Source organism: Phytophthora cinnamomi, assembly GCF_018691715.1.
Source record: "Phytophthora cinnamomi strain GKB4 chromosome Unknown Contig40, whole genome shotgun sequence".
In the NCBI taxonomy this organism is placed as follows: Eukaryota; Oomycota; class Peronosporomycetes; order Peronosporales; family Peronosporaceae; genus Phytophthora; species Phytophthora cinnamomi.
The window spans coordinates 430,809-455,129 of NW_027150973.1; the positions used below are offsets into that span (position 1 = coordinate 430,809).

The 24,321-nt window shown below is 53.9% G+C and overlaps 5 protein-coding genes across 5 annotated transcripts; 1 reads left to right on the forward strand and 4 right to left on the reverse strand.

Annotated features, from left to right (window-relative positions):
- Positions 1 to 2: 2 nt before the first annotated feature.
- On the reverse strand, positions 3 to 1,943 carry IUM83_15000 (Arsenical-resistance protein; the record flags this gene model as incomplete). The annotated part of the gene is made up of 2 exons (XM_067939783.1): positions 3 to 150; positions 1,690 to 1,943. The coding sequence occupies 2 exons, from the start codon at positions 1,941 to 1,943 to the stop codon at positions 3 to 5; spliced, it is 402 nt and encodes a 133-aa protein (XP_067791290.1).
- Positions 1,944 to 1,989: 46 nt separating this feature from the next.
- Positions 1,990 to 2,364, reverse strand: IUM83_15001 (arsenical-resistance protein; the record flags this gene model as incomplete). The annotated part of the gene is made up of 1 exon (XM_067939784.1): positions 1,990 to 2,364. The coding sequence occupies one exon, from the start codon at positions 2,362 to 2,364 to the stop codon at positions 1,990 to 1,992; it is 375 nt and encodes a 124-aa protein (XP_067791291.1).
- A 10,459-nt stretch (positions 2,365 to 12,823) lies between these two features.
- Positions 12,824 to 13,621, forward strand: IUM83_15002 (uncharacterized protein; the record flags this gene model as incomplete). Its single annotated transcript, XM_067939785.1, has 1 exon — positions 12,824 to 13,621. The coding sequence occupies one exon, from the start codon at positions 12,824 to 12,826 to the stop codon at positions 13,619 to 13,621; it is 798 nt and encodes a 265-aa protein (XP_067791276.1).
- Positions 13,622 to 13,863: 242 nt separating this feature from the next.
- On the reverse strand, positions 13,864 to 14,793 carry IUM83_15003 (uncharacterized protein; the record flags this gene model as incomplete). Its single annotated transcript, XM_067939786.1, has 1 exon — positions 13,864 to 14,793. The coding sequence occupies one exon, from the start codon at positions 14,791 to 14,793 to the stop codon at positions 13,864 to 13,866; it is 930 nt and encodes a 309-aa protein (XP_067791277.1).
- A 30-nt stretch (positions 14,794 to 14,823) lies between these two features.
- IUM83_15004 (uncharacterized protein) lies at positions 14,824 to 17,223 on the reverse strand (the record flags this gene model as incomplete). The annotated part of the gene is made up of 1 exon (XM_067939787.1): positions 14,824 to 17,223. One exon carries the CDS (start codon positions 17,221 to 17,223, stop codon positions 14,824 to 14,826), a length of 2,400 nt encoding a protein of 799 aa, XP_067791274.1.
- Positions 17,224 to 24,321: the final 7,098 nt, after the last annotated feature.

A 24,321-nucleotide genomic window follows, 5' to 3' on the forward strand; every position in this document is an offset into this window, starting at 1 on the left:
ATCTACCTCGTAGAGCTCAAGACGGCTTGGCACGGCGCCGAGAACTGCACGGTGGTCGGCTGTTTCTCGCCGATGGCGCCGCTGAAGTCCTCAGGTGTCTTGACCTCGATCGGCATGGTCGGCTCCACCACCTTTGAAGCTGAAGTAGCCCTGCGGCGGCAGCCCACTCGTCAGTATGCGATGAGGCCAGTATTCAGATAGTTACTGTGTTATACGGTGCTCCAGGCGATCCGTTTCAGCGGGGTTTGATGTATAAAAATGGTAAAAATTTCATAAAAATGAAAATAACATATTTTTGATATGTTTATTTCGAAAAAATCCTTCCATATTTTTTTTGCCATCCCTGCTCAGTACCTGTAGCGTAGAGTGCAGAGAGATGACCACGAACGCATCTCTCGCCCACTCAGCGAATTTGGGATTGCGGGAGCTCTGCGCCGAAGCACAGAGTCCGTATATGGGCTACACTATGCTATACAAAGTCAAGTAAGCTAGTACACAGAAATGGCCTAGTTCAACCGGGGACAAGTAGAGCAGCCACATGACAACACCCAACTGGCATTGCTCCATACTTCACACGCCCGACAGCGCGCCAGGAGGCGCTGCGAGAGCTTTAGTCATTGTGCCAGGTGACTCTTTCCGACTGCTTGCACTGAGGCCTTGCGCTCCGACTTTAGAATTGCGTTGCAGCAATGCTTGCTACACACAACCCGATTAAACGAGCCCTCGGCGTCGAATGACATGAGTATAATTGATAGACAGACCTTATGAATGCTCTGCTCGCAACCGCTGACATCACAGCGGTGGCTCTCCACGCGGCGACATGTCTTCAGCTTGCACGTGGTCATGGCGGCCCTGTTGGACCTTTGGACTGCTAGAAAGCTGCTGCTGCTGATCGACCGGAACGACTTTTCGTTCCGTTAGCAGATTTTTTTCTGGCCAATCACAGCCCCGAAAAAATCGGTCGAAAAAAGTGAGCTGTTGCTGCGGACATTGACTAACTACCCCTATTGTGGTGTTGTAGCGAATATGACTGTCGCCAAGCACATAAGTGATACGGTACGTTAGGATGTGTGGCCTCCCTCCTACTCGTCCGGCGGGTGGAAGCAGTGGTCGCGTCTCTCTCTTACTCCGTCCTCTTCGTCAACCTCACGCGATCGAGATCTTGCTGTCTACCCGTCCCGGGTGCTATGCCAGTGATTCCGTGTATGTCTTTAGTCGCGAGGTTCACCCTAAATACGATTTTCAAGCATTGTGCCTGATCTCTGTATTTTAATCCCGAGTTGTTGGGGCGATCCCAAAACCCTCCCAATTTTGAAATGATAGCACCACAACTGATTTATATCTCCATTATACCGTTGCAATCATTTCACACCAAAACTGAATGTTGATTCTAACTCAATACACATCCAACACAATGATGGTCATGAAGCACACTCAAACGAGCAACAACTACAATATTGCATATTAATACTAGAATATTACACATTACTTTGCTCAAGCTCACAGTCCTGAAGATAGTTTGATGCAACGGGTGCAACGATAGCACGCGGAGCTAACGGGCACATGCTTTCTTTCCCACCTAGCTCACTTTCACCTTTGCGGCAAAAAGAACACAGGACAAAACCTACTCTCACCGCTGTGGCTGATGCTTCAACGCATTCGAGAGCTTCGCGCGCTGGAGGTCCAAACACTTGACTGTATCGAATAGACTCCGGCCGGAACCAAAACGCCAGGTACACGAGCGCTAGCATCGTGGGGATCTCGATGAACGCGCCCACAACACGCATCTGCGCTGGGTCCGACTTGAGTCCGAACGACGCAATGGTCACCGCCAGCGCCAGTTCGAAGTTGTTGCTGGCAGCCGTGAACGACAGCGTCACGGCTTGCTCGTTCGTGGCCCCGAGCCACCAGCCCATCAGGAAGGAGACCACGAACATGAACATGAAGTAGGTGAGCAGCGGTACGGCGGCGTAGATAACCCAACCTGGGTTATCTGACGAGATGCGCGTGCTCTGCGAGGCGAACAGCACGTTTATCGTGAAGAGCCATGAGCGTGAGCACGCCGATGCGCGGCGTGAACTTGTCGAAGTACCAGGTGGCACCCTTGGCCTTGGTGACCGCGTACCATGTGAGCAGCGTCATCACGAACGACGTGCTCACGTAGATGCCGCCGTTCTTGGCGACCTCGCACATGGCGACGTGGATCTCGGCACTCGAATCGATGCCCAGGTGGCTCGGGAGGTCGTTGATGAAGAGGCCCACGGAGGGCGAGTAGAGTCCAATGGTGAGTACAGTGTTCATGGCCACAATAGCGGCGCAGTACTCAGCGTCTCCGCCCGCAAGGCTGTTCCAGACCACGACCATGGCAAAGCAGCACGTGCAGCCCACGAGGCTGAGCCCGTCATGTAGCCAATGTCGCCGCTGAAGAAGGCCGACGAGAGGAAGAACACGACGAAGGGCCCGAGCACCCAGTTCTGCACCATCGTGAGCAGCACCAGGTTCCAGCGCACCTTGGTGAGAGACGGGTACATCACGACGAGCAGCCCCACGGCCACAATCACGTTGGTGCTACCCACGCCGAACTATCCACAGGTATGTCGAAAGCGTGAAATTACCATACTGACTATTTGCAGCTTGAGGCCTCAGGGCGAAGCGGAGGTCTACAATTACTTTAATCATCACATAAATTTTAAATATAAAAGTTGAAAATCTGACTTGTAAATCCAGAGCTTCCCCGTGCAAAGCACGGCTTTGTTTTTACTGGTTACAAGCTACGGATTGGTCTATCAAGTCGGCGAAATCGCCAGCTTTTCATCGGTATCCTCGCTGCGTCCTAGATGTTAGTGGAATGACACCTGCGAAAAAAAAAAACTTTAAAGCCGTCCCCTGACCCTCACAGTACGCCATCCCAGTGCCCACCTCGAGAAAACCTATAAACGTTTTGACTTGGTGTACATCGGGTACCTCGGTGAATGAGTAACCGCAGCTCCGAGAGTTTCGACGCCTCGCCAGTCTACCCGTGGGTCGCATGGTCCTGCACACACGAAGTTGTTGTCGTGTTTGGTGAAACCCTATCTTTAGGTTCAGTATCGTCCGTATGTAAATGCACATCCTGGTTGCTTCGTAAGCGTAATCATATATCTGTATGTATTAATACTTGTATTACATCATGTACCACGAGATTCTCCGTACCTTTACGATTGAGAGTGTACAATGTACTCGCAATCGTTGCGAGGGGATGAAGAACGAAGTGAAGGCGTGATTCAGAGTCTTCAACGATCTCAAATGTTTACAGCTGCGATAGAGGAGGTAAAGTAAGAGTCCCGTCTCAGGATTTCTGAGTCAGGACAATCTCTTCGTTGTCTTGTGCTGCCATCACTGCTGGACCGACCCTACCGACATTGATTACACACATATACTGCTGTGTCTCAAAATTGATGTCCCATCCCACTCTTTTTTTAGTCTCGAAAATGATGTCCTCAAACTGTATTTGATTTAACTATGGTGAGTAGTCTGCTCCCTGTAATGCTGCGACACAATTACGGCTGTTTTGGGGGAGCACTGAAGGTTCAGAGGCAGTCTTCCCTCCCGCTGAAGCTTCGCTTTGGCCATGTGAGGAGGCTTGCCTCCTGTATCCTGAATGCACAAGTCCGTCGACCTCTGCAGGCTTAAGGACACAATGACCTGCTCGCGCTCGATGTCAGTGAGCTCCCGCCTTCGCGGCGTGCTTGAAACCTCCATTGGACTGGGAAAGTAGGGGAATGGGCGGAGCTGGACGCTTGGTTTGAGGAGGAAGGGCGACATCTGCGATCTGCCGCCCTGTCCCAGCTCTTAAAACACCACCGTGATCATTCATTTCGTCACTGCTGTCAAAACTAACCGTGCTGAGTAAATAAGCTCACGGTTCAAACCGTGAGAACGCGCCGCGTCGTATTTGCCAAACCGCGCTGCAAAAGACGAAATATTACAGAACGCGCATGTGTTTTACAACAATGGGACATCAATTTTGAGACGTAGTGGTACTCCGTATGTGTAAATAGAGTGCGTGAAATCTTCGATACAGTGCGACCCCCCGTTTTCTCGGCTGCTGACCTCTAATAAACTGTTAGAAATAATACTCCGCACATTCGGAGGCACTCGGATGATAGCTTTTGGGATAGGACTGGATTGGGCAAGTGGCGTGCACATCTCCGTTTTCAAAGGTTTTTCCCGCATCAAGGGAGGGATGACACGTTCTCCGAGATTGACTTAAACCCGGGTGCATAGACCTTTTCATACCCCTGCCTTCATTAAACATTTCTATGTGTCGTACAAATGTTGCGTCGCCCCTCCTGGTACACTACGCTGACACTATCTCAGAAACACGAACTTTGTCTTAACCCAACATGACTGTGGATCTCTTCTCCGCAATGAAGTGTTGCTCTGAGGGCTTTAAAAAGATCTCCGATGAAACTATTCGCAACTGCTAGGCTTCATTTGTAAGGCCCGGATTAAGTGAAATATAGTACCAGTATCAAATAGCAAATCATTTTAATGTCCATGGCATAGTTTATTACCCTCTCGTTTCTTTTATGGCCAACCCTCCGCGAAAACGGGGGGGGGGGGGGGGGGGGTCGCACTGTACGTGCACATGCATTACAGTATACAGTTGAACTGTATGTAGTTACTATTAACTGCAAACAACTATACGGTTTGCTACTAACACGTCGTTCACGACATTTTTTGTTCATGCACAGAATCTGTTCAATCTGATGAACCCAAAGAGCTCAGTTCGCGATTTACTTTCAATCAGGCAAGGCTTCGGCAGCCCAAGCTCAACGATGAAACTCCGCAGTGCTCTCCTGTGCGCATTACTTTGCCTTGCTCTCGCTGACGCCGCTACTCCAATAGCTGAGTCTCCGCCCCGCGTTGCCGGTGGTACTGCTGAAATGCGACGCCTGAGAACTGGCAACTCGATCAAGGATTTCGACGATCAAGTTGTGAACACGAAGGCCAAACTTCCGTCTGTCGCCGATGAAGAAAGAGCCTTACCGGCCAGTGTCAGTAGGCTCGCAGTGAAGCTGAAGGAGCGATTCCATGAAATCCCGAACTGGCTCAACGATATGCCGTTTTTGCTGTCGGTCTTCCTACGTCACCTGCCCTAGGTTTTGGTTCCCAGCGTTCCACTACACTTACCACACACTATAATGCGCAATACTCTGGTCGCTATCAAAGAGAAACCCGGAAAAGGATCAACCTTCTTTTTCGGTCTGAATTATTGCGAGTTTTTTCTTACTGCTATCGTTCGGTATAGCACTGGTCGGTCGAAGGCAGATCCGATAGATGAATTGCCTTGTACGATCATTATTGGCCTCGCGACGGCTACTACGTGAAAGTTTCACAGCGAAACAGCGTTGTATCCATACAGAGGCTCCTCAGATGCACTTTCAGGTTGCATCTACACGTCGCGTTCAATTCATTATAATATCAGTGAGGTTAGTATGAATCTACCGTAGGTACATGACTCATGGCTTGCTGGAGGATATCTCGATTCAACCGGTTACCTATCTGATTCACCACCATCGGCATCTGCTACAATTTGCGTACATCAAATAAGCTACTCACGTTCAGCTTTTGATGACGTCGTGGCTGTTGTGGCAAAACGAGTGATGGCGAACATCTGCAACTACCTTCGGCTGGACTGTTATAGCCACGTCAACCGCGGAATTTCAGTACACAATGTGCTTGCCCTCCTCACACTAGCTACTTGGTCCTTTTCGGATTGCGTTGAAGGACGGTCGATCTCTAAACCAGATGGGGTATATTGGTAGCTAGTGATGTACGTATAGCGAGGAATTTCCATAATACAGTAGAAAACTACTGTTTTGTTTCCCAGGTGATTATGACTGCCCAAAAACAGTAGAAGTTCACAAAGTGCGATCCATGTCTTGATGCGTACTTAACTACGAACTAAAATAGAAATCCGTCTGCGAGCGCTTGCTTTGTATTTAAACGCAGATACAAAATACGCATAGACCGATAGAAAAGGTAACACTTCCTTACGAAAACTCGCGGCCTCGTTGTCAAAAAGGCAGACTCTAGGACAAAAACACAGTCAACGTTCGACACCGCTCGCTTCGTCCTGGATGCGTTGGAAATCGACGATGCTGTAGCGCGGGGGCTTCTACGAAGGGGCGTCGCAATTGAAACTTCGGGTCCTACCAGCTCCAAGTATTGTGTTGCATACAATCAGCGCCGGGGCATTGCAGACACTGGATTTCCGTCACAAAAAGCAGCTAGGTCCGTATGCAAGGAGTTTGCACTACAGTGCGGTTTTCAGATATTTTCAAGCAGACCAACGTCAAATCCAACAATGCAAAATGCAAAAAGCTGAACGGAATGCATTTTTTTATGTCGAGACCCCTGCCAATGCCCATTCTTCATCAACGTGTATGGAGAAAAGCGGTTGCGCCGGCAAAGTAATAACGGATCGCTATCGCAATGTAACGGGCCATTCTCCAACTGAACATGCTGTACCATTCGTCAATTTGCCCGACACCTCCATCAAACCTGCGACAGCGTCACGCCAGGAACTTCAACCGCCGTCTAGACGGCTCGTTTTGGCAGGTCCGTAGAACCGAGAGTTGTCCATGCGCGAAAATACTGACCAAGGCCGCCAATTTGGTGGAAGCCTCCTCGAACAACGCCATCAAGGCGGTGGACTCTTCGCTAGCGACGGCCGTGCTCGCCGTGGTGGTGGCGCGAAGCTACTCAACGTCGACAGAATCTGTGCAAAGCGATGGGTTAACACAACCGTCTGCTATCTGATTCAATGGGCGGGCTACCACGAGCTCACATGGGGAGGGAGCCTTCGCAAAACATCCCATGGCAACTACGAGTGAGTTTCGAGCGAGAAGCTGTCGACTTCATCTGGGTGTACCAATCAACGAGAGACCGCATAAGCTCCCAAGTAGGCGAAGCACTAGGGTGACGGCTAAATTCATTTGCTTTGATGAACGAACTTAGTAACTACTGGGTCAGTACTGCATTTGTCCGCACTCGCTGGGAAACAAAACAGTAGGTTTCTATTGTATTTTGGAAATTCCTCACGTACAGCTTCTCGTATTTCCCTATGGCACCGAGCTCTGAAAGACCTTGTCCGGTGGTGAACGTGGGCTCAAGCCATGCAAGTACAGATACTAATGTAGTGCTGCGCAATGCTGTCGGTAGTATCGCGTGTGCGTGGATCGCGAATGCGTGCTACTCCGTTGGGAATGCCTTTTTACTTAAGCCCTCACGTGCTCAATCCAGATACGAGCTTATCGTCACCAACGTCGTCTGGTGCGGGCTTATCTACGCAGTGACGATTGTACTGGCTCACATCCCAGCAATATTGACACAGCGCTTCATCCGTCACCCAAGACAGCGCCCAAGTGTTCTTTACTGTGGCACAAAACTGCTATAAGGTTCTGGACCGTGCATCATCACCAAGTTGCTGGTAATGTTTGGAATAGGTACTCTTGTGCCCGGCTGTCTCGCTGGAGCGGCGTCTCCGATTTCAAGATCGAGTTCTACTTCGTAGTTTTGTGCTACCACAGCATGAACACCAGTCCGCTCGACGCATTTACTTCAAGAGGGTAAGGGACGACTCGATAAACGACTGCACAATCGAAAAATCCCAGTCATCGCAGTGGGGCTGTCATGAACTCCAGAGTCTCACCAGTCATCCGATATCATCCCCATTTTCGCAACTCCAAGTTCTGGCGCGGGTTCGTGAATAACGCCAATCTGTGCTTACCTGTGGTTATAGCTGGCGCCTCTTAAGCCAGATGCGGGTAGCTGAGCAAAGTTCCATCGTTGTTGGGTTCTTCATGGCTGTGAGCACAATCGCAAAATTGGCCTTGCAAGACAGTGCCAAGTACGTGGTCATCAAAAACGAATTCGCAGCATCCGGGTGATGTGCATTCTGCTTGCAGTGCCGACAGGTTTGATCGACACGCAGGCGAGGATTGTTCTCTGAAATTTATTTCAGAGCTTAGAGGCGGCGCCAGCGGCTGTGCGAGTTTGCTAAGTCAAGTACCCTTTAAAATTGCATATTGGTTGGAAAGAAATTAGTGTTTGGTTTTTCCTGTTGGATATAATAACTTGCACAAAACTATAAATTACTTGGATGTTCTCTGTTTCGTCCACCTCAGCTAAGTGCGAAATCTATTAGCCAATAAGCTCTTATCCTTGAAATTTATTAGCCAATCGCATTAATCAGATGTTGCAAGAAGGTTAACCCATGCGATGCCGCCAGTAGTAACTGAGGGCTCTAACTGCAGAGATGGTTTATCTCGTCAAATGGCGTGGAGCTGAGGATGGAGATGACGGGTGATCCTGTCGTGTCCGCGGGTACTACAGAGTCCAGAGACAGTTGACCCACCCTCTCAGTAAAATAAAATAATTACATGTATTTTTCCGAGGTCTGGTCTTGTTCCCCCAGACACCGTCCCGCTCCGCGCGGACTTCATTAAATGAAAATAACACAATAATATAATTTTAGTCTCTTTTCAACACAAACAATACAAACCATGCACTCGACTACTCAGTGAATCATCTAAATGAACGTGTTTGTCTGACGTGTTTGTCTGACACGTTCATTTAGATGATTCACTGAGTAGTCGAGTGCATGGTTTGTATTGTTTGTGTTGAAAAGTGAACGTGTTTGTCTGACACGTTCATTTAGATGATCCACTGAGTAGTCGAGTGCATGGTTTGTATTGTTTGTGTTGAAAAGAGACTAAAATTGGTTGCTCCAATGAAGTGTATGCCTTGATTTGCTTTGCTTGTTCAACCACCCACTTGATGTCTACTTAACAGTACACAGGGAGTTGATGGTGCAGCTATGGACACAGCAGAGGAAAAGGTTCTGTACACAGGATGATCGCTGAGAGGGTTGCAGCATTTGCTGGTGTTAATGTTTTTGTCGGAGTTGGCTGGGCACAGGCATCCACGTCGCATGGCCTCACAAACCCGGAACGCTGAGCAGCTTGTTCGCCCAGGTCCCCCGTGGCAAAGCTGGGCACGGAGGAGAACGACGATGGAGGGCAGGAACTTCATGGTTTGGCTCTTCAGATGACGGGCCAGGTTAGGCTGACTTGGAAATTTGAGAACTTCATGTCCATGACATACTGTCCTCCTCTGTCCTAATTCCTCTGTGAGGTCCATTACTCCAACAGAAAATACGTGGTATGACGCTCACATTCGGCGACCACGGGAAGCGACACTTTTATCGATGAGGCTGTGGATGTTTATTTGGTGAACTTGGGAGTAGCGAGGACGAGAGCTCCGTGGCCGTCGTCGTCGCGTCGTCTTTCCAGGGCGACGAGGCGCGCGGAGGCGCCGCCGACTGCATGAGCGATAGAAGCGCGTGTGCGGAGGCCGGCGAGCTGGGTGCGGAATGTCCAACGTAGGTAAGCTAAGGTGCACAACATGAGCTTCAACTTGGGAGTGTCAGGTATACTATAGCTGTAGCTCTGTAAATGGATATTATATTATATTCCACTAAAATAGAAAAAAGTATAATACAACAGTGACTGCAGGTACGGAGGAGATCTAGAGTGCACAACGGCATTATCCGCGGAAAATAAAATGCAAAATAAGAAAATGCATGCCTTGGTCAAGTAATCACGAATGGATTGAACTAGACCTTGACTGCTTTTTGCTACGTAGCATGAAATTTTACAGCAGAAGTGACTTGAGGGCAATTTCTCAAGATTCATGGATTGCCGATCAAAACGAGCGACTTAGGTTTCGAAAGTGCAACGCTTTGGGTGTAGAGTAAAATTATCTGACCAATAATCCAGACAATTTTGATTCATCGTAGAGTCCGCGCGAGCTAACACATCCGTGTTATCGGCATAGTTCCTAGTGCAGACCCATATGCATGTCCAGTTGTATCTACTAATAGAGTATCAGTTTTAAGCAATGCTCTCTCGGAGCGTGACTGGTAAAAAGTGAAGGCGAATTTCCCATTTAGTATTGCAATGCTGTTCTGTTTTAGTTCCGACTACCGTACTATATCCGTTTGGGGCAGTAGTGCGGTGGAAGAAACAACTAAACTACCTATTTCCTTTTATTAAAGAAAAGATGAGAACAGTGTCGCGCACCCTCCCGCCAAGGATCGGGCACGCGTGGGCTGTTCGGGGAGTACAGTCAAGGGTGGTTGGAGCTCGGAGGGGCTTTTCTCGGTAGGAGCAGGAAGGAGGCGGCGCTAAACGAAAATGTAAAACGATACTTTGTTAGACTTCGTTCTTAGCGGGAAAATGTTTGACTGACAAGCAACTGCGGGCGTCGGCCTCGGCCGCGCACGCCCATAAGCATGACTCCTCCTCCATTCTACTCACCGGGGCACCCTAGCGTGCCATCCTTCCTTGTTGCGACACCTCCTCCCTCCTGGCCCGGGGAAGCACCGGCGTCGTCCTGACACCCGCCCTCGACGCCACCATGCTAGCCCTGGAAGCTCCCGTCGTCGTCGTCGAACCCAGCTGAGATCTGGGTCTCGCGTCATCTTTCCGGGCGACTCCTCACAACTCGGTACGCTGCGCCACTCGGGTGTATCCGTCCGTAGCTGTAGCCATCGGACGAGCGAGAGTCACCCCAGGCGGCCTCGGCGCGGGTCTTTCAGAGTCCAGGCCCAGCGAAGTCCCTCTTGGAATGTCACCCAGATTCCCGGGTACGGGACATTCTCCCCGACTAGAGGTTCGGCGTCCCCGACGAACGCGAAGCTGGGCCTGGGCTGCCATCTCCGTCAACGCGGTAGCCCTAGCAGCCAGCTCCGTCAGAGTATTGGCCAGCTCCACGTCGGCACGAGTGAAGTCGACCGGCACAGCACAGTTCGGGAGCACATCTCCGCCGTGAGAAGCATGCAGACTCGCGAGCAGTCCAGCGTCGACGCCCGTCGACGGGAAGTCGGCTTGCTCGTCCACTCCGGGGTCCTGCAGCTTCATGAGACTAGCAGTTTCGGATTGATCGCGAGCGTCGGCACGCTGCTGAACGCTCTCCCACGCCTTGCCAAGGAGGAATCCCGGCACCAACTCTTTGAGGCGGCCATCGCCATCGCCAAGGCGCCATCCATGCGAAAGCAGCCCTGCAAATCCCACCGAGATCGTCACCTCCAATCCCCACGACGTCCATCTGAACATGTAGTTGAGCAGGTTCAGCGAGGCTAGGAGCGTGACAACACCAGGGATACCACAGAATGAAAACTCCAACAGATCATACAGACCCATCGGGATGTGGATGACCAACACAGCCAGAAGCAGAAAGATCCACCCAACTCCATGGATCACGGCGGAGGCGCGACGCCCCACCAACACGCACGCTTCACCCGAGGCACGCATGTAGCGTCCGCAAGATTGAACCGAGCGAACCATCAGGTCAGGCCCGTATTCCCCAAAAGTTACTTGGCCGGCTACCCACCAGCTTCGATGCATGCGGCCGTACCGGCCGTATTCCTCCTCATGATCGTGCAGAACTTGCACCGGGACAGCAAACAATGCGCTCCACAGAGCGTAAGCGTAGGCCGGTCCTCGTAGTTGCCGTAATTCCCGGTTCAGCAGGACGTCTCGGTAGCGGCCTCCGATCTCACCCCACATGCTTCCGTTTAGTCGCAGCACGCGCCACACTTGCACCAAGAAGGCACCAGCAACGCGTCTGAAAGGCGCGGTCAGAACCTACACCACCACGATGCCAAGGTATGCAGGGAGCAGCTCGACTCGGGCATATTCGTGAACCACTACGTCCCACAGGCCTTCCATCTCTCTTCAATCGGCAGTAGCTGACAGTAGTTGAAATGACATGGTTCTTAGCCATATGCCACCGTGAAAGGGGGCGGCAAAGCGTTCCTTCCTTCCCATCAGTCACGCCCAGCTTGGGTCTCGTGCCACCTCGAGGCAGGGCATGATCTTTAGCCAGAGGAGAGTTTAGTCATTGTCATTTCACTAACTGTGGGCAAGTCATGTCCTGGTCAAATCCACGCAGTCGTTGGCAGAACGGTTCTTGAGATCTTTCTTCCCCTTTCTCAGGTCTCAAGCGCTCAAATCAGAAACGCTCATTTCCCACTCTTCCCGACTCAAGCGAGGTAGTCATTCTTCGAAAATCCGCCAGCCATGAGCAGCGACGACGATAAGGACAAGTTGCTTCGCCTGCTCGTGGACGAGTTCATCAAGAAGGAGAAGGTGAAGACGCCGGCCGAGGTCTCTACCGCGAGCAAGTTGGCTCAGTTGGCCTTCTGGTGCGAGATGAGGGAGGTCCTCTCCGTGAACGACGCATCCGTAGGCCTCGACCTCCTCGACAACATTGCTGAAGCAATCCTGGACAAGACGGGAAGGGCGGTGGAAGAGCTGAGCGGGCCTGTCATGATCCTGCCGCGGCCGTCATTCCAGAAAGAGAGCGTGGGAGCTCTCGACCACCAACGTTTCACCAGTTACATGCCGGGGAGTCCAGCTGCCAAGTCGATAGCCTCGAAGCCGGCCGCGAAGTCGTCCGCGAAGTCGTCTGCAAAGCCGAGGGCGGACAACCCGCCACCTGCGTCGAAACCTGCTAGCGGGGTCAAGCGAAAGGACTCGTCCCCGGCCAGGGCATCCTCCTACTTCCCAGAGGAACTCTCAGCCAAGACGCCGCAAGAGATTCGAGATGATCTGGAGAAATTGTACAAAAAGGCTTCCGACTGGAGATCTTCGCCATACGAGAAAGCGTTCCCGTGGGAAGGATCACACTTGTGGTACGACCCGACGTCGTATCCACATATCCATGTAGCACACTGGAGGTGGTGGAACCGTCATCGCTCCGCTTTCTGGGACTGGCAACTGCACGCGCCCTTGGGAGCGAAGACGGCCCTGGACCGTCGGCGCGCAAGAAGAAACTGGAAGCTGTCCTGGCTCGGACGCAGTTCCTAAGCTTGTGCATCGAAACGTGGGGCTACTACAATTTCCTCAAGAAAATCGAAGAGGAGCAAGATGCGCGTTTGCTCATGTGGTGGGGCGGCCAGCCAGGCAAAAACCAGTCACAGGGGGACAAGTACAACGGGCCCGTCATCGAGAGTCTCAAGATCTTGCGCAAGAGGGACCCTTCAACGTACGAGGCCAAGATCAAGAACGCTTTGAAGCCCTTCCGCATAGATCAAAACGGTTTCCCCACGATCACCGAGATGCTTTTGTTGACCGGCGCGTTGAACGCCTCAGCCAGATCTGATCATTGCCTCTCAGACAGAGCGCTAGCGCGAGTTCTCCATGACATGAACTCCAAGCGAGACGCTCGCCCGCATTGGGTGGGAGATCGCACGCAGGGCGCATGGTTGCAGCTTCGAAATAGTGTCCGGGTACAGAAGCTGGAGAAACAGATCAGCAAGGAGCTCCGCGACAACAAGTACGAGTCCCCCACAGTTCCGCCGTTCGACCCTAAAGAAGCCAAAGCCAGTGGGTACGCTCCCTTCCAACACGCTAACGGGTCGTTCACTACAGTGTGGGGAGATGTCTCCGACGACGGAGATGAAGACGAGGAGGACGACGACGGAGTCGAGGCGGACGACAGTGAGGAAGACAAGCCTCCTCCCCCAAAGAAGTCGAAGGCGGGCATACCCACCGTCCAAACCATTTAGCTCCAGTGTTGTTCGCCAGATAGTCATAACCATTCAATTTCAAGAGTTTTCTTTCATTCTCGAGAGGGCAGCCTTGGTCGAGCGCCTGGCTCGACGTCAAAAGTACAGGCACGGTGGAGTCGTGCAGATAAAATTCAAAGTAATCAAAATCCAAACAGGAAGAGCAGAGCCCTTCAGTGAAGAGGTTCCACGAGTCGATCGACTTCGGTGATCGAGGTGGTCGGGAACCAGCGCTCTTCCTCCTAGAAGAGCAAATCTTCCTCGTCGACAGACGCGTTGGCCTCAGCCAGTCGAGCGCTTCGACGAAGTTCGGGTAGCCCGAGCTCTTTTCGCCGAGTATTTTCGAACTCGCTGATGAGGGCGCGGTAGGTCGGTAACAGCGTGGCAATGGCGCGCCAGCAGACCTCATAAGTAGCCAAGAGTACCAAGTATTGTTCTTCTCCATTTTTCTTCCGCTTGGCAATGATATCGACCACAGGACAGTTCGTGCCCGAGAACACATTTTCCTCCCCACCGATGATCAGGCGTTCCACAAAACTCGTCGAGGGAAGGTCTTCCTCGGTGAGAGGGCCATCATCATCAACGCCCGGCTCGGTGTTCACGCCGCTGGGAGTCTCGGAAGGGTACGGCCTGCTCCACTGACCCTTGAATCGCTTGAGGCGGTTCACATTGATAGTCACGACGCGATTGGGATGGATAGGTATAGCTACTCGATAAGCGTTCTCGCCCACGGTGCCGACGACACGGTACGGCCCGTGCCAGGAGAAAGCTAGTTTCTTCGTCTTCTTTTCTCCGCGCCTGGCCCGGAAGTACTGGTACACCCACACGGGGTCTCCCACTTCAAATTTGGCTTCTTCTTGACCCTCGAGTCGAATCGCGTGCCTGTCCTGCGCCTTCAGGAGCTGTCTCTCTACCATTCGGCGGGTATCACGGAGGGACAAGAATAGTCGTCGGCGGTAAGCGGCAACCTCGTTGCTTTTCCAATTGTTGCTCGTGTTGAGGAAAGCTAGGTCCAGGGGCAGAACGGGATCCCGGCCGTAAAGGCTAAAGAACGGAGAGTCCTTGATGGCCTCGTGGTAAGAGGTCCGGTAAGCGAACAACACGCGGGGCAAGTACAGATCCCAGTCAGTTTGCGTTTCGTTCACAAAGAGGCGGAGCATGCCTAGGAGCATGCCATTGAAGCGTGCTACCAACCCTTGGGTTTAAGGATGATAAGCAGCACCAAAGAGCTTCTTAATACCAAGGGTCTCGTAGAAAGAACGAGCCAGCTCAGATATAAAATTCGATCCTTGGTCGCTCAGGAGCTTCTCGGGGACTCCATGTCTCGAAATCACCTCATCCACCATAGTTTCGACGAACGTCACGGAGTCGAGCCGCGAGACCGCGAAGGCTTCGACCCATCGAGTGAAATAATCAGCAAATACCAAGATGAACTTGTTACCCCTTGGGGTGGTAACGAGCGGTCCAACTGCGTCCACGACCAACAACGAGAACGGACCAGAAAGTTCTTGGATTGGCATGCGTTGCATGAGGCCATTTCTCCAGGGACGATGTCCTTTTCCGCTGCCGCAAGTAGAGCATTCTCGAACATATTCAGCGACGTCGCGCTTCCAACCGTGCCAAAAGGCATGCTTTCGAACTTTGTCCAGCGTTTTAGTCACTCCGACGTGGGCGGCCAGCACATCCGTGTGGCAGTGGTGCAGTACCGTCGAGATAAATTGTAGGGGAATGACCGGCACCTCTATAGAGCTAGCAGGTCCAGCTCGAGCCTTCAAGTGTACCTTGCGCATCAATACTCCGTTGCGCACGACATAGTTAGGGGCCATTAATAGTGTTCGCGTCCGTAGCTGCGGGTTCAGCGCCAGAGCACCACTTTCCAGGTAGGCGATCATCGCGAGGATCCACGGGGTGCGACGCTGTTCTTCCACAAAGCGATCCTGTTGCAGTCCGAATACGTCCACAGGGGACACCAACAATTGTTCTGATGACGACAGGCCGACCTCGTTTGAATTCAGCGAGGGAGAGGTAAGATCCAAGGCGTCCGCGTCTTGGGATTCACGCTCCCCGACTTCGACAGAACGGTGGGTCGCAGCCGGAGTGTCGGAGAACGAGGCTCCAGAGAGTGCCGCGGGGGAACGCGTCCGTCCGCCCTTCCCGACCAGAGCCGAATTCCGTACGTCCAAGTCGGCATCGTTGAGTAGGTCTGTCATCGAGATGGCCGCTATAGTGTAGGAGTACAAGCGTGAGAGTCCGTCCACGTGCCCCATCGCGGAGCCGGCTTTGTGGTAAACCTTAAAGCGTAATTGGGAGAGTTCCATGGCCCACCTTGCTAGTTTCGCATTGCTGGTGCGGTTGGTTTCATTGAAGACCCAGGTTAACGCTTGGTGGTCCGTATAAAGGTCGAACTCGCGACGATCTAAGTAGCAACGGAACTTGCGGGTCGCCCACACTATTCCCCAACACTCAATCTCCGATGTTCCGTCCTGCTTGTTGATCCAATTTTTCTCTGATCCCACCAGCAGTTTGCTGGCGTATGCTACCACTCGTTCCCGACCCTCTACAGTCTGCTTCAGGCACGCGCCCACGGCCAATTTCGATGAGTCTACATAGAGCTTGAAGCGTTTTGAGAAGTCGGGGTACACGAGGATAGGGGGCTCCATTAGTTTCCGCTTCAATTGCATGAAAGCAGACTCGCAGTCGTCATTCCACGCAAAAGGAACGCCTTTGGCCTTTAAGCGTTCAATCGGGGCCGAGATGGCCGCATACCCGGGAATGTAGCGTCTGAAATAGCTAGTCGGGCCCAAGAAGGCCCGTACAGTGTGGAGATCGTGAGGTCGTTGAACGTTCATCACCGCTTTGACCTTCTCGGGATTCGGAAGGGTGCCCGAGGGGGTGACGATGTGTCCCAGGAAGGCGACTTGGTCCCGACCCCACTTGCACTTCTTCATTTTCAACTTGAACCCCGCGGAGCGGAACCGTTCCAGCACCTGCTTCACTCGCATCAGGTGAGTAGGGAAATCCTCACTAAACACCACACAGTCGTCGAGATACACGAGACAGGTGCGCCACTTCAGATCGATCAACACGTTCTCCATGAGTCTTTCGAACGCCGGTACGGCGTTGCACAAGCCAAACGGCATAACTAACCACTCGAAAAGACCGTACTTGCAGGTAAAAGCAGTCTTCTCGACGCTATCCTTGGCCATGGGTACGTTCCAATAGCCGGAGGCGATGTCCATCGTCGAGAATAATTTGGCGTTCCCAAGAACGTCCAAGATGTCGTCTATCAGCGGCATAGGATAGCAATCCTTAATAGTCACGGCGTTGAGGCGTCGGTAGTCAATACAAAATCGGATACCGCCGTCCGGTTTTCGGATCATCAGGACAGGGCTCGCCCAAGGGCTGGTTGAGGGGCGAATAAGGTTCTGACTGAGGTATTGTTGGACCTCCGCTTCCATGACGTCCCCTTCAGCCTTAGAGACGCGATACGGTTGTTGTTTGATCGGGGGGCGGTCACCAGTGTCAATAGTAAATTCGAGTAGGTCTGTCCGGCCAGGTTTCATCGAGGTCTCCACGAACAAGTCCTTGAACGAGCCTAGCATCTCGGCGAATAGTTCCTTCTGCTCGCCTCCCAACTTAGAATCAGAGAAGTCCACGTCAAGTTCTTGGCGCAGAGCCGCAGCAAGCCCCGGTATGGGCTCGGTCGGAGCATGGTCGGGGTGGGCCGAAGCACTGATAGCGGAGTGAACCCAATCATATTCACGCGGAGTCGCAGGGCGTTCTGGCGTAGGGGCAGCTTTATCTGTCGTGGCTTCACTCGGCGGCGACTCGAATTCAAAAGCAGAGTCGGGCACCACGCTTATCGCAGCAAGGAGCGTTCCTTTCCTTATGATCAGTTCCTCAGTGGACGAATTGCACATCTCCACGACCACCTTTCGTTTCTGAACCGTACACAGCGTGCGGGCAATCCTCACAGTCTCGTCGAGGTCCACGAGCCCTTCCACCAGTACAGTGGACTCATCAGCAATTTCACCTTGGACCTCCGAGATAACCAAGGCTTGCCCACCCGGGCAAATGCGAACCGTGGAGTTGATCCGTGAGGCGTACACTTCTTCCACGCGAGGAGCACCAATAGGAAATACTTCACCCGTGTCTTTGAGAGTAACGATGTTATCGTCCAAGTCGACTACGGCACGGTAAGCCTTGAGTGTATCGGTACCCAAGATGACATCAACGTGAAGTCGGTCTACCACGACGAATGGCCTCACCCTTTCTTGGGAACCAAGCTGTATGGGCAGGTCCAAAAACCCCTTGATTCGTAGAGTGTGTCCCGAAGCACTGTTCAGATCGCGAGGGTAAGGGCGCAGGGAAACGTCCGCTCGCCCCACTACCGTCAACATGCGGGCGTCAATGAGACTGGCGACCGCTCCAGTGTCGATGAGCATCTCGGCCGGTACACAGTCGACGAAACCAGCGGATACGGCCTCAATTCCTCCGATAGTACCGATCAAGCGTTTCCCGCCTGGGACAATACCAGCGGCGTCCTCGCCGTTCGGGACCGGTTGGTCAGGCACTTCGCGAAGTCCAGGATTGCGCTTCTTGGTCGTGGGAGCCGACACGACATAGACGTACTTGAACAGGCCGTTGTCGTGGTCGTTTCTGCTGCCGTGTGTTCCCAACGCTTCAGAGTTGGAGGCATACAATGAGGAACAGTCGAAACTCACGCACTTACCACCGGAAATCTTACTGGGGCGAGGAAGGGCGCGGCAACGGCCGCAACGAGGTCCTCTACCGATCACCTTGTCGCGGACCCTGGAAGCGTTCTTGGAGTACGCCTCCAACACTTCGTTTATAACTCTTTCAGACAGAGCCTTGCTCGCAGGGGAACCGAAGCGTTCCAAGGCCGTGAGAACTCGCTCCGGGAGCCCTTGATCCTCCGACCAGGGAGGGTCACCAGTCCACAGCATCTGCTCGCTCGAACTAACCAGCCTAGACGAGCATGTAGGGCACCGCCTCGGGAGGCGGGGCTCGCCGTCCAGTACGAGGTGATACACCATCTTTCGCGCCCAAGCACGCCACTTATCAGGTAACATATGCATGTCTTCGGCCGAAGCAGGGGTCGAGACTGTGATGGGAGTGCCCAGGTCCAGCTTCACCGAGATGTTATGTTCTACCGCCGCTTCGTCGACGGCGATTGACGGCCTAACTTTACACGACCTCGGCGTCCGATCGGCGTCTAGGTTCGCTCCACTCCTGACGAAGCGCGTGTCGGGACTGCTATCCAGCACAGAGCAGACAGCGGTCACCGCAGCCTCGGCCTTTAGGGCGCCCCGGAAGTCCCTGCTCGCCCTCTTGGCTTCTTCGGAAGTGGCCAACGTTTCCTGGTACCAGTGCAGCCAATACTCGGGAGTAGAAAGCAAGCCTGGCGAAGATTCGCGATTTCGGGCCAACTTCTCCTCCGGGATGTTCAATAGACCGCTCAAGGCGGTCAAAGGGAGCTCTTGTAATTGTTCTTCTTTTTTTTCATCCGCCTCCGAAGCTCAACTTCGTCCCTCGGAGGTAACCGTTCCTCCAGTTCTTTCTCATATTCTTCCTTCTCCTCGGCCACCGAGGACGGTCCTCCGTTCTCCAAAGCGTCCAATTCCTCCGGCGTAAATAGTCTGGCATATGGCGGGGCCAGTGTCTCGGTGGGTTTGGTTTCCCCGTCTCCTTGAGTCAGTTCCGACTCGGGGGCGCTTTCTTCGTTGGGGTCGCGTCCGTGTTTTGTCTCCAAGGTACGGGTAGGTCTCGGGCTCGCCGCGGCAGCGACCGGGTCCAGCTCGGGCGGGTCGCTCACCGTCTCCTCATACTCCAGATTGTCGTTGCCATGTGGGTCCACACAGCTAGGTTCGTTACGATCGATATCGAAAGCGTTCCGGGTCACTTTCATGCCAAAGTCTTCATAGGCTACTTCGCGTTGAGGGGTATGTCCGCACAGGGGCCCTTGGTACAGTACTCGTAGGGCGTTCACAGTCTCGCCTCTTCCTTCACTTGTTCGGGGTTCACGCTCGTCAAGCCTGGGTTCCTTCCTCGATGGGGTCTCTGCACTCGCTTGGGGTTCACGCTCGTCACGCTTGGGTTCCTTCTTCGATGGGGTCTCTGCACTCGCTTGGGGTTCACGCTCGTCAAGCCTGGGTTCCTTCCTCGATGGGGTCTCTGCACTCACTTGGGGTTCACACTCGTCACGCTTGGGTTCCTTCCTCGATGGGGTTTCTGCACTCGCTTGCACGGCTTTGGGCTCGTCACGGTTGGGCTCGGTTCGGAAGGGGATAACCACCTCCATGGGGGCTACGGTCTCTTTCTTTTCGTTCGTTTTCTCGGCTTTGTCTTCATAGTTAACACCATCAGCTCTTGTTCTCAGGAGGCGGTAATCTGGCTCGGCACCCCCCTCAACAAGCCGTTGGTTCTTATTGTCTTCGCTCTCATTCATTCCATACATAGTACACCCATATACACCAGGAACGCCGATAACCGTTCCTCCCAGTCCAGGGCACGCTTCGAGGCATTCGAACTCCTCCTCAACCGGATCAGAAGCGCGCCCGCTCGTGTCACTCCATTGACAAGAGGAAGGTGTGACACATCCTTCCCCTTCCTCTCGCCCCCGTCATTGCTGGCTGGGCGGAGACACTTGCACGGGAGCGGCGGTCGAGGGGTTCGGCGGAGTCATCTGCCGGTATGCCGCTCGAGCCGGGCAATTTAACACCAAATGGTCCGGGCGGCCACACAAATAGCACGTTCGCCCACCCCGGGGATCACCGTCCTGGCCCGCTCCCGTTAGGACCTGGGTCTCCCGCGAGCGATCACATTCAACCGCAATGTGGCCCTCATTTGGCAGCGCGGGCACACGGCGTTCGCACGACGGCAGTTAATGCGACTACAACCGAGATTGTGACACCTCCCGCACACAACTCGACCCTCTTGAGTATACATATCCGGCCCCTGTCGTATCCCGCGGAACGGAGTATCCGGCATCGATCCACCCGACATCGCTGGCGGGGAAGCGTTCTGGGTCCCCTGCACACTCGGTTGAGAGAATGAAGCCGCTAATACTGGAGCATGCCTGGGGGAACGCGGCGAACGAGCCATCTGTTGTTGCTGTTGCTGGACAAGTAAGTTTTGTGTTTGTTGCATCATGTTCAGCATTTGCTGCATCAGAGAGTTTTCGGAGTTTGCCTTTAACGGGGAATCAGACGAGAATTCGGCATCATCCTCAACCGGGAGGTGCATGTTCTTGTAAAGCAGTACCGCGACAGCCTGAGGGATCGAGTTGACCATCGTGGTCGCCAGAGCCGCTTTCCACTCCTTATTGCGCAGTCCGGACAGGAAGTACTGGTAGCGAATCGCAGGGTCGTAACTGAGCGGCATCACAGAGGCTGGATATGAGGTCGCCCCAGACCTCGGCCGACATGTCCTTGGCACGCTTAGTAGACTTCAACCGTTCAATCATCTGTAGAGGTGTTTGGCAGATAAACTGATTGTGGAACCGGGTCCGCAGCGTCTCGAAGTTATCAATCTGCGAGTACATCCACCACTCTTCCCCAGCCTTCCCTTTTAGACACTCACGGAAAGCGCTCAAGCGAAGAGCGTCATCCAACCCTTCCGTAGCGCGTTCGAAAGCACTCCAGAATGTTCTGGCCTTGTCTACCGAGGCGGAGTCTGAGTGGAACGGTTGTATCATTCGTACAGCGTTCTTGATATGCGTCGGCATGCCATAGCGAGGTTGACTCAGAGGTTGACCGAATGAGGCCCCAAAGCCGTACGGAGGGTAGACATAAGGGTAGGCTGGTCCGGAATAGCTCGCCGGGGCTGCCCCTACTACAGAAGGCATTCCTTGAGGTAGTGGTTGACTCTGGTTCGGGAACGGTCCTCTGCTAGGAGGTTGTCCCCCGCCTCCACCGGGTGGAGACGGACCCCCAGGCGGCGACGGTCCCCCAGGTGGAGACGGACCCCCAGTCGAGAGACCCCCGGAGGAGGGAGCTGACCCAGTAGTAGGAGTCTGGTGGCTCTGCATCGGAACCGCTGTTCCTGGAACGGTTGGTGGCGCGGCCACCGGTTGGACCGGGGGGGGAAGGAGTCACGAGTGGTGTCGTTGGACCCTGGGACGGCACCCGAGGTCCCCAGTAGCCTTGGATATAGTGCAGCGGTGTTGGGATCCTGGCGTCGGGGGCGTGATGGTCCTCGCGTCTGGAGCCGAGGCCGGACGGCCTTGGGTTGGAGCCGTTGACCAGCTAGGGAGTGGAGCGGTCGGATACCCGAAGCTGATCCCTGCAACGGTGGACGGGTCCGCAATGGTACAGTTCTGGTACGACGGGATAGCGGTCCTCACGCGGGTAGTCTGCGGCGTCATGGTCGCTATCGTAGTCGCAGGCGTGGCAGGGACCCCTGCTCCACCTAGGGTAGGTCCTTGTGTAGCGTACTGCGGTATTTGATAACCGTAACCGTAAACCGTTCCGGAATTCGGGTCCAGGGGCGGGTTCGAGAGGTGGTAGCCCCAGTTGTCGCCCCGGAGAGGAGTCGTCGGAGCCGCAGGGTCTCCTCCCCATTGGTTCCAATATTGTATCGTCGGGTCAGGACCGAGAGGGGCGTCGGCCGTCGTTGGGGCGCTCGAGACCGGATACTGAGGTAGCGAGGCCTGGTCACCACTAACAGTAGGAACCACAGCAGGTGACAGGGCTCCGGGGCCCAGCGACCCACTTTCGCCGAATCGAGGTGGGTTCGCAGGAGCCAGGATGGTTGGAGCGCTTCCACCGAGGGCAGGAGCGGTCTGATTAACTCCTCCCGTCGACAGGGAAGGCGTGTTCGTCGTAGTCGTAGGCGCAGCGGAAAGCCCCGCTGCTCTGGTTATCGTAGCAGAGGCGTGCGGAGGTAGAACGGCAGTAGCACGCACAGGCGAAACAGGTTCAACTCGTGGCGCCGGCTCGGCCCCGGAGCCCCGCGCCGCCCAGCGCAGCACTTGCGATCGCACGGCTCCGAGCCCAGCGGGAGTTGACAGGTCAGGCCGGTTCGGGTCAGTGAGTATCGGTCGAGGTCCATCCTGACCAGCCACATCTTCTGTAGTTGCTCGAGGGAGTTCCGTCACACCTTGTGAGGGTCGACCTCCCTCCCCTTCCTCGGCGGAGAGGAACACTTCACTCACCGTAGGGGTGTCACTGAAGCGCTCGTCTCCCTCATCAATAGAATCCATTGTTACTTCGTTCACGTAGTCGTCACTCGCGATTTCGGTATTTGGGTACAGTACGGGCCCGATCCAGGGGACCCACTCTAAAACCCAGCGCACGGCCTTTTAGTCTCCAGTAGCAGCAGCCACCGCTCGTTGGAGCCGTCCCGTTTGGGTCTGAACTTGAACGCTTGTCACACTGAGCGGAACGCTTCCTAGCAGACCAGTTTCTTCACGCAGTAAGTGTAGCCGTCCACGCTGGTCCTCAGGCTGACTTCTCGGGCCATGTTGCGCCGACGAAGCCGAACTGGACAGACGTCACGGGCCTTGCTCGACCACAGGAAGTCGCTACTCCACACAGACGCCTCTCGCGGCAGCCTACAACCTTCTCGAGCTCACGCCACTCAAGACCTTCTCCAGCGCACGCGTACCCTGCTTCTCCACCAAATGTCGCGCACCCTCCCGCCAAGGATCGGGCACGCGTGGGCTGTTCGGGGAGTACAGTCAAGGGTGGTTGGAGCTCGGAGGGGCTTTTCTCGGTAGGAGCAGGAAGGAGGCGGCGCTAAACGAAAATGTAAAACGATACTTTGTTAGACTTCGTTCTTAGCGGGAAAATGTTTGACTGACAAGCAACTGCGGGCGTCGGCCTCGGCCGCGCACGCCCATAAGCATGACTCCTCCTCCATTCTACTCACCGGGGCACCCTAGCGTGCCATCCTTCCTTGTTGCGACACCTCCTCCCTCCTGGCCCGGGGAAGCACCGGCGTCGTCCTGACACCCGCCCTCGACGCCACCATGCTAGCCCTGGAAGCTCCCGTCGTCGTCGTCGAACCCAGCTGAGATCTGGGTCTCGCGTCATCTTTCCGGGCGACTCCTCACAACTCGGTACGCTGCGCCACTCGGGTGTATCCGTCCGTAGCTGTAGCCATCGGACGAGCGAGAGTCACCCCAGGCGGCCTCGGCGCGGGTCTTTCAGAGTCCAGGCCCAGCGAAGTCCCTCCTGGAATGTCACCCAGATTCCCGGGTACGGGACAACAGTACTTTACTACAGCAGAATCTATCTGTTGTTGTGCTGTGCGGTCCGCAAATTAAAGCCCAGCGCTGTTTCGGGCGCACGGCTTTGTTAGAGCTTGCCTGTGACCGCGTTCACGCCGCGTAGGCTACGAGAAATAAACAAATTGAAGCAGGACGTAGCTTTGTTTCATCTGATTTTTTTTTTTAATGTAGGCCACGAAATTTCAGAGCTTCTCTTCGTGCGGCGCACAACTTTGTTTTTTTTTTTGCGAAAAACACTGGAATGGCTGCTGCTGGAACGTTTGCCATGGTAGTTCTTGAGATTTGTAGTCGCGTCGTAAAAGTCTTCGTCGTCACGAACAGCATACGTCGCCTGCAAGAACACCTGGAAGAGCAGCCCAAGCCACTAATCCATGTTCAGAGGAGGTCTAAGCATTTCGGTGGTTCTCCATTAGGCCCTCAGTCGCAGCAGACGATCGAAGATTGTCTT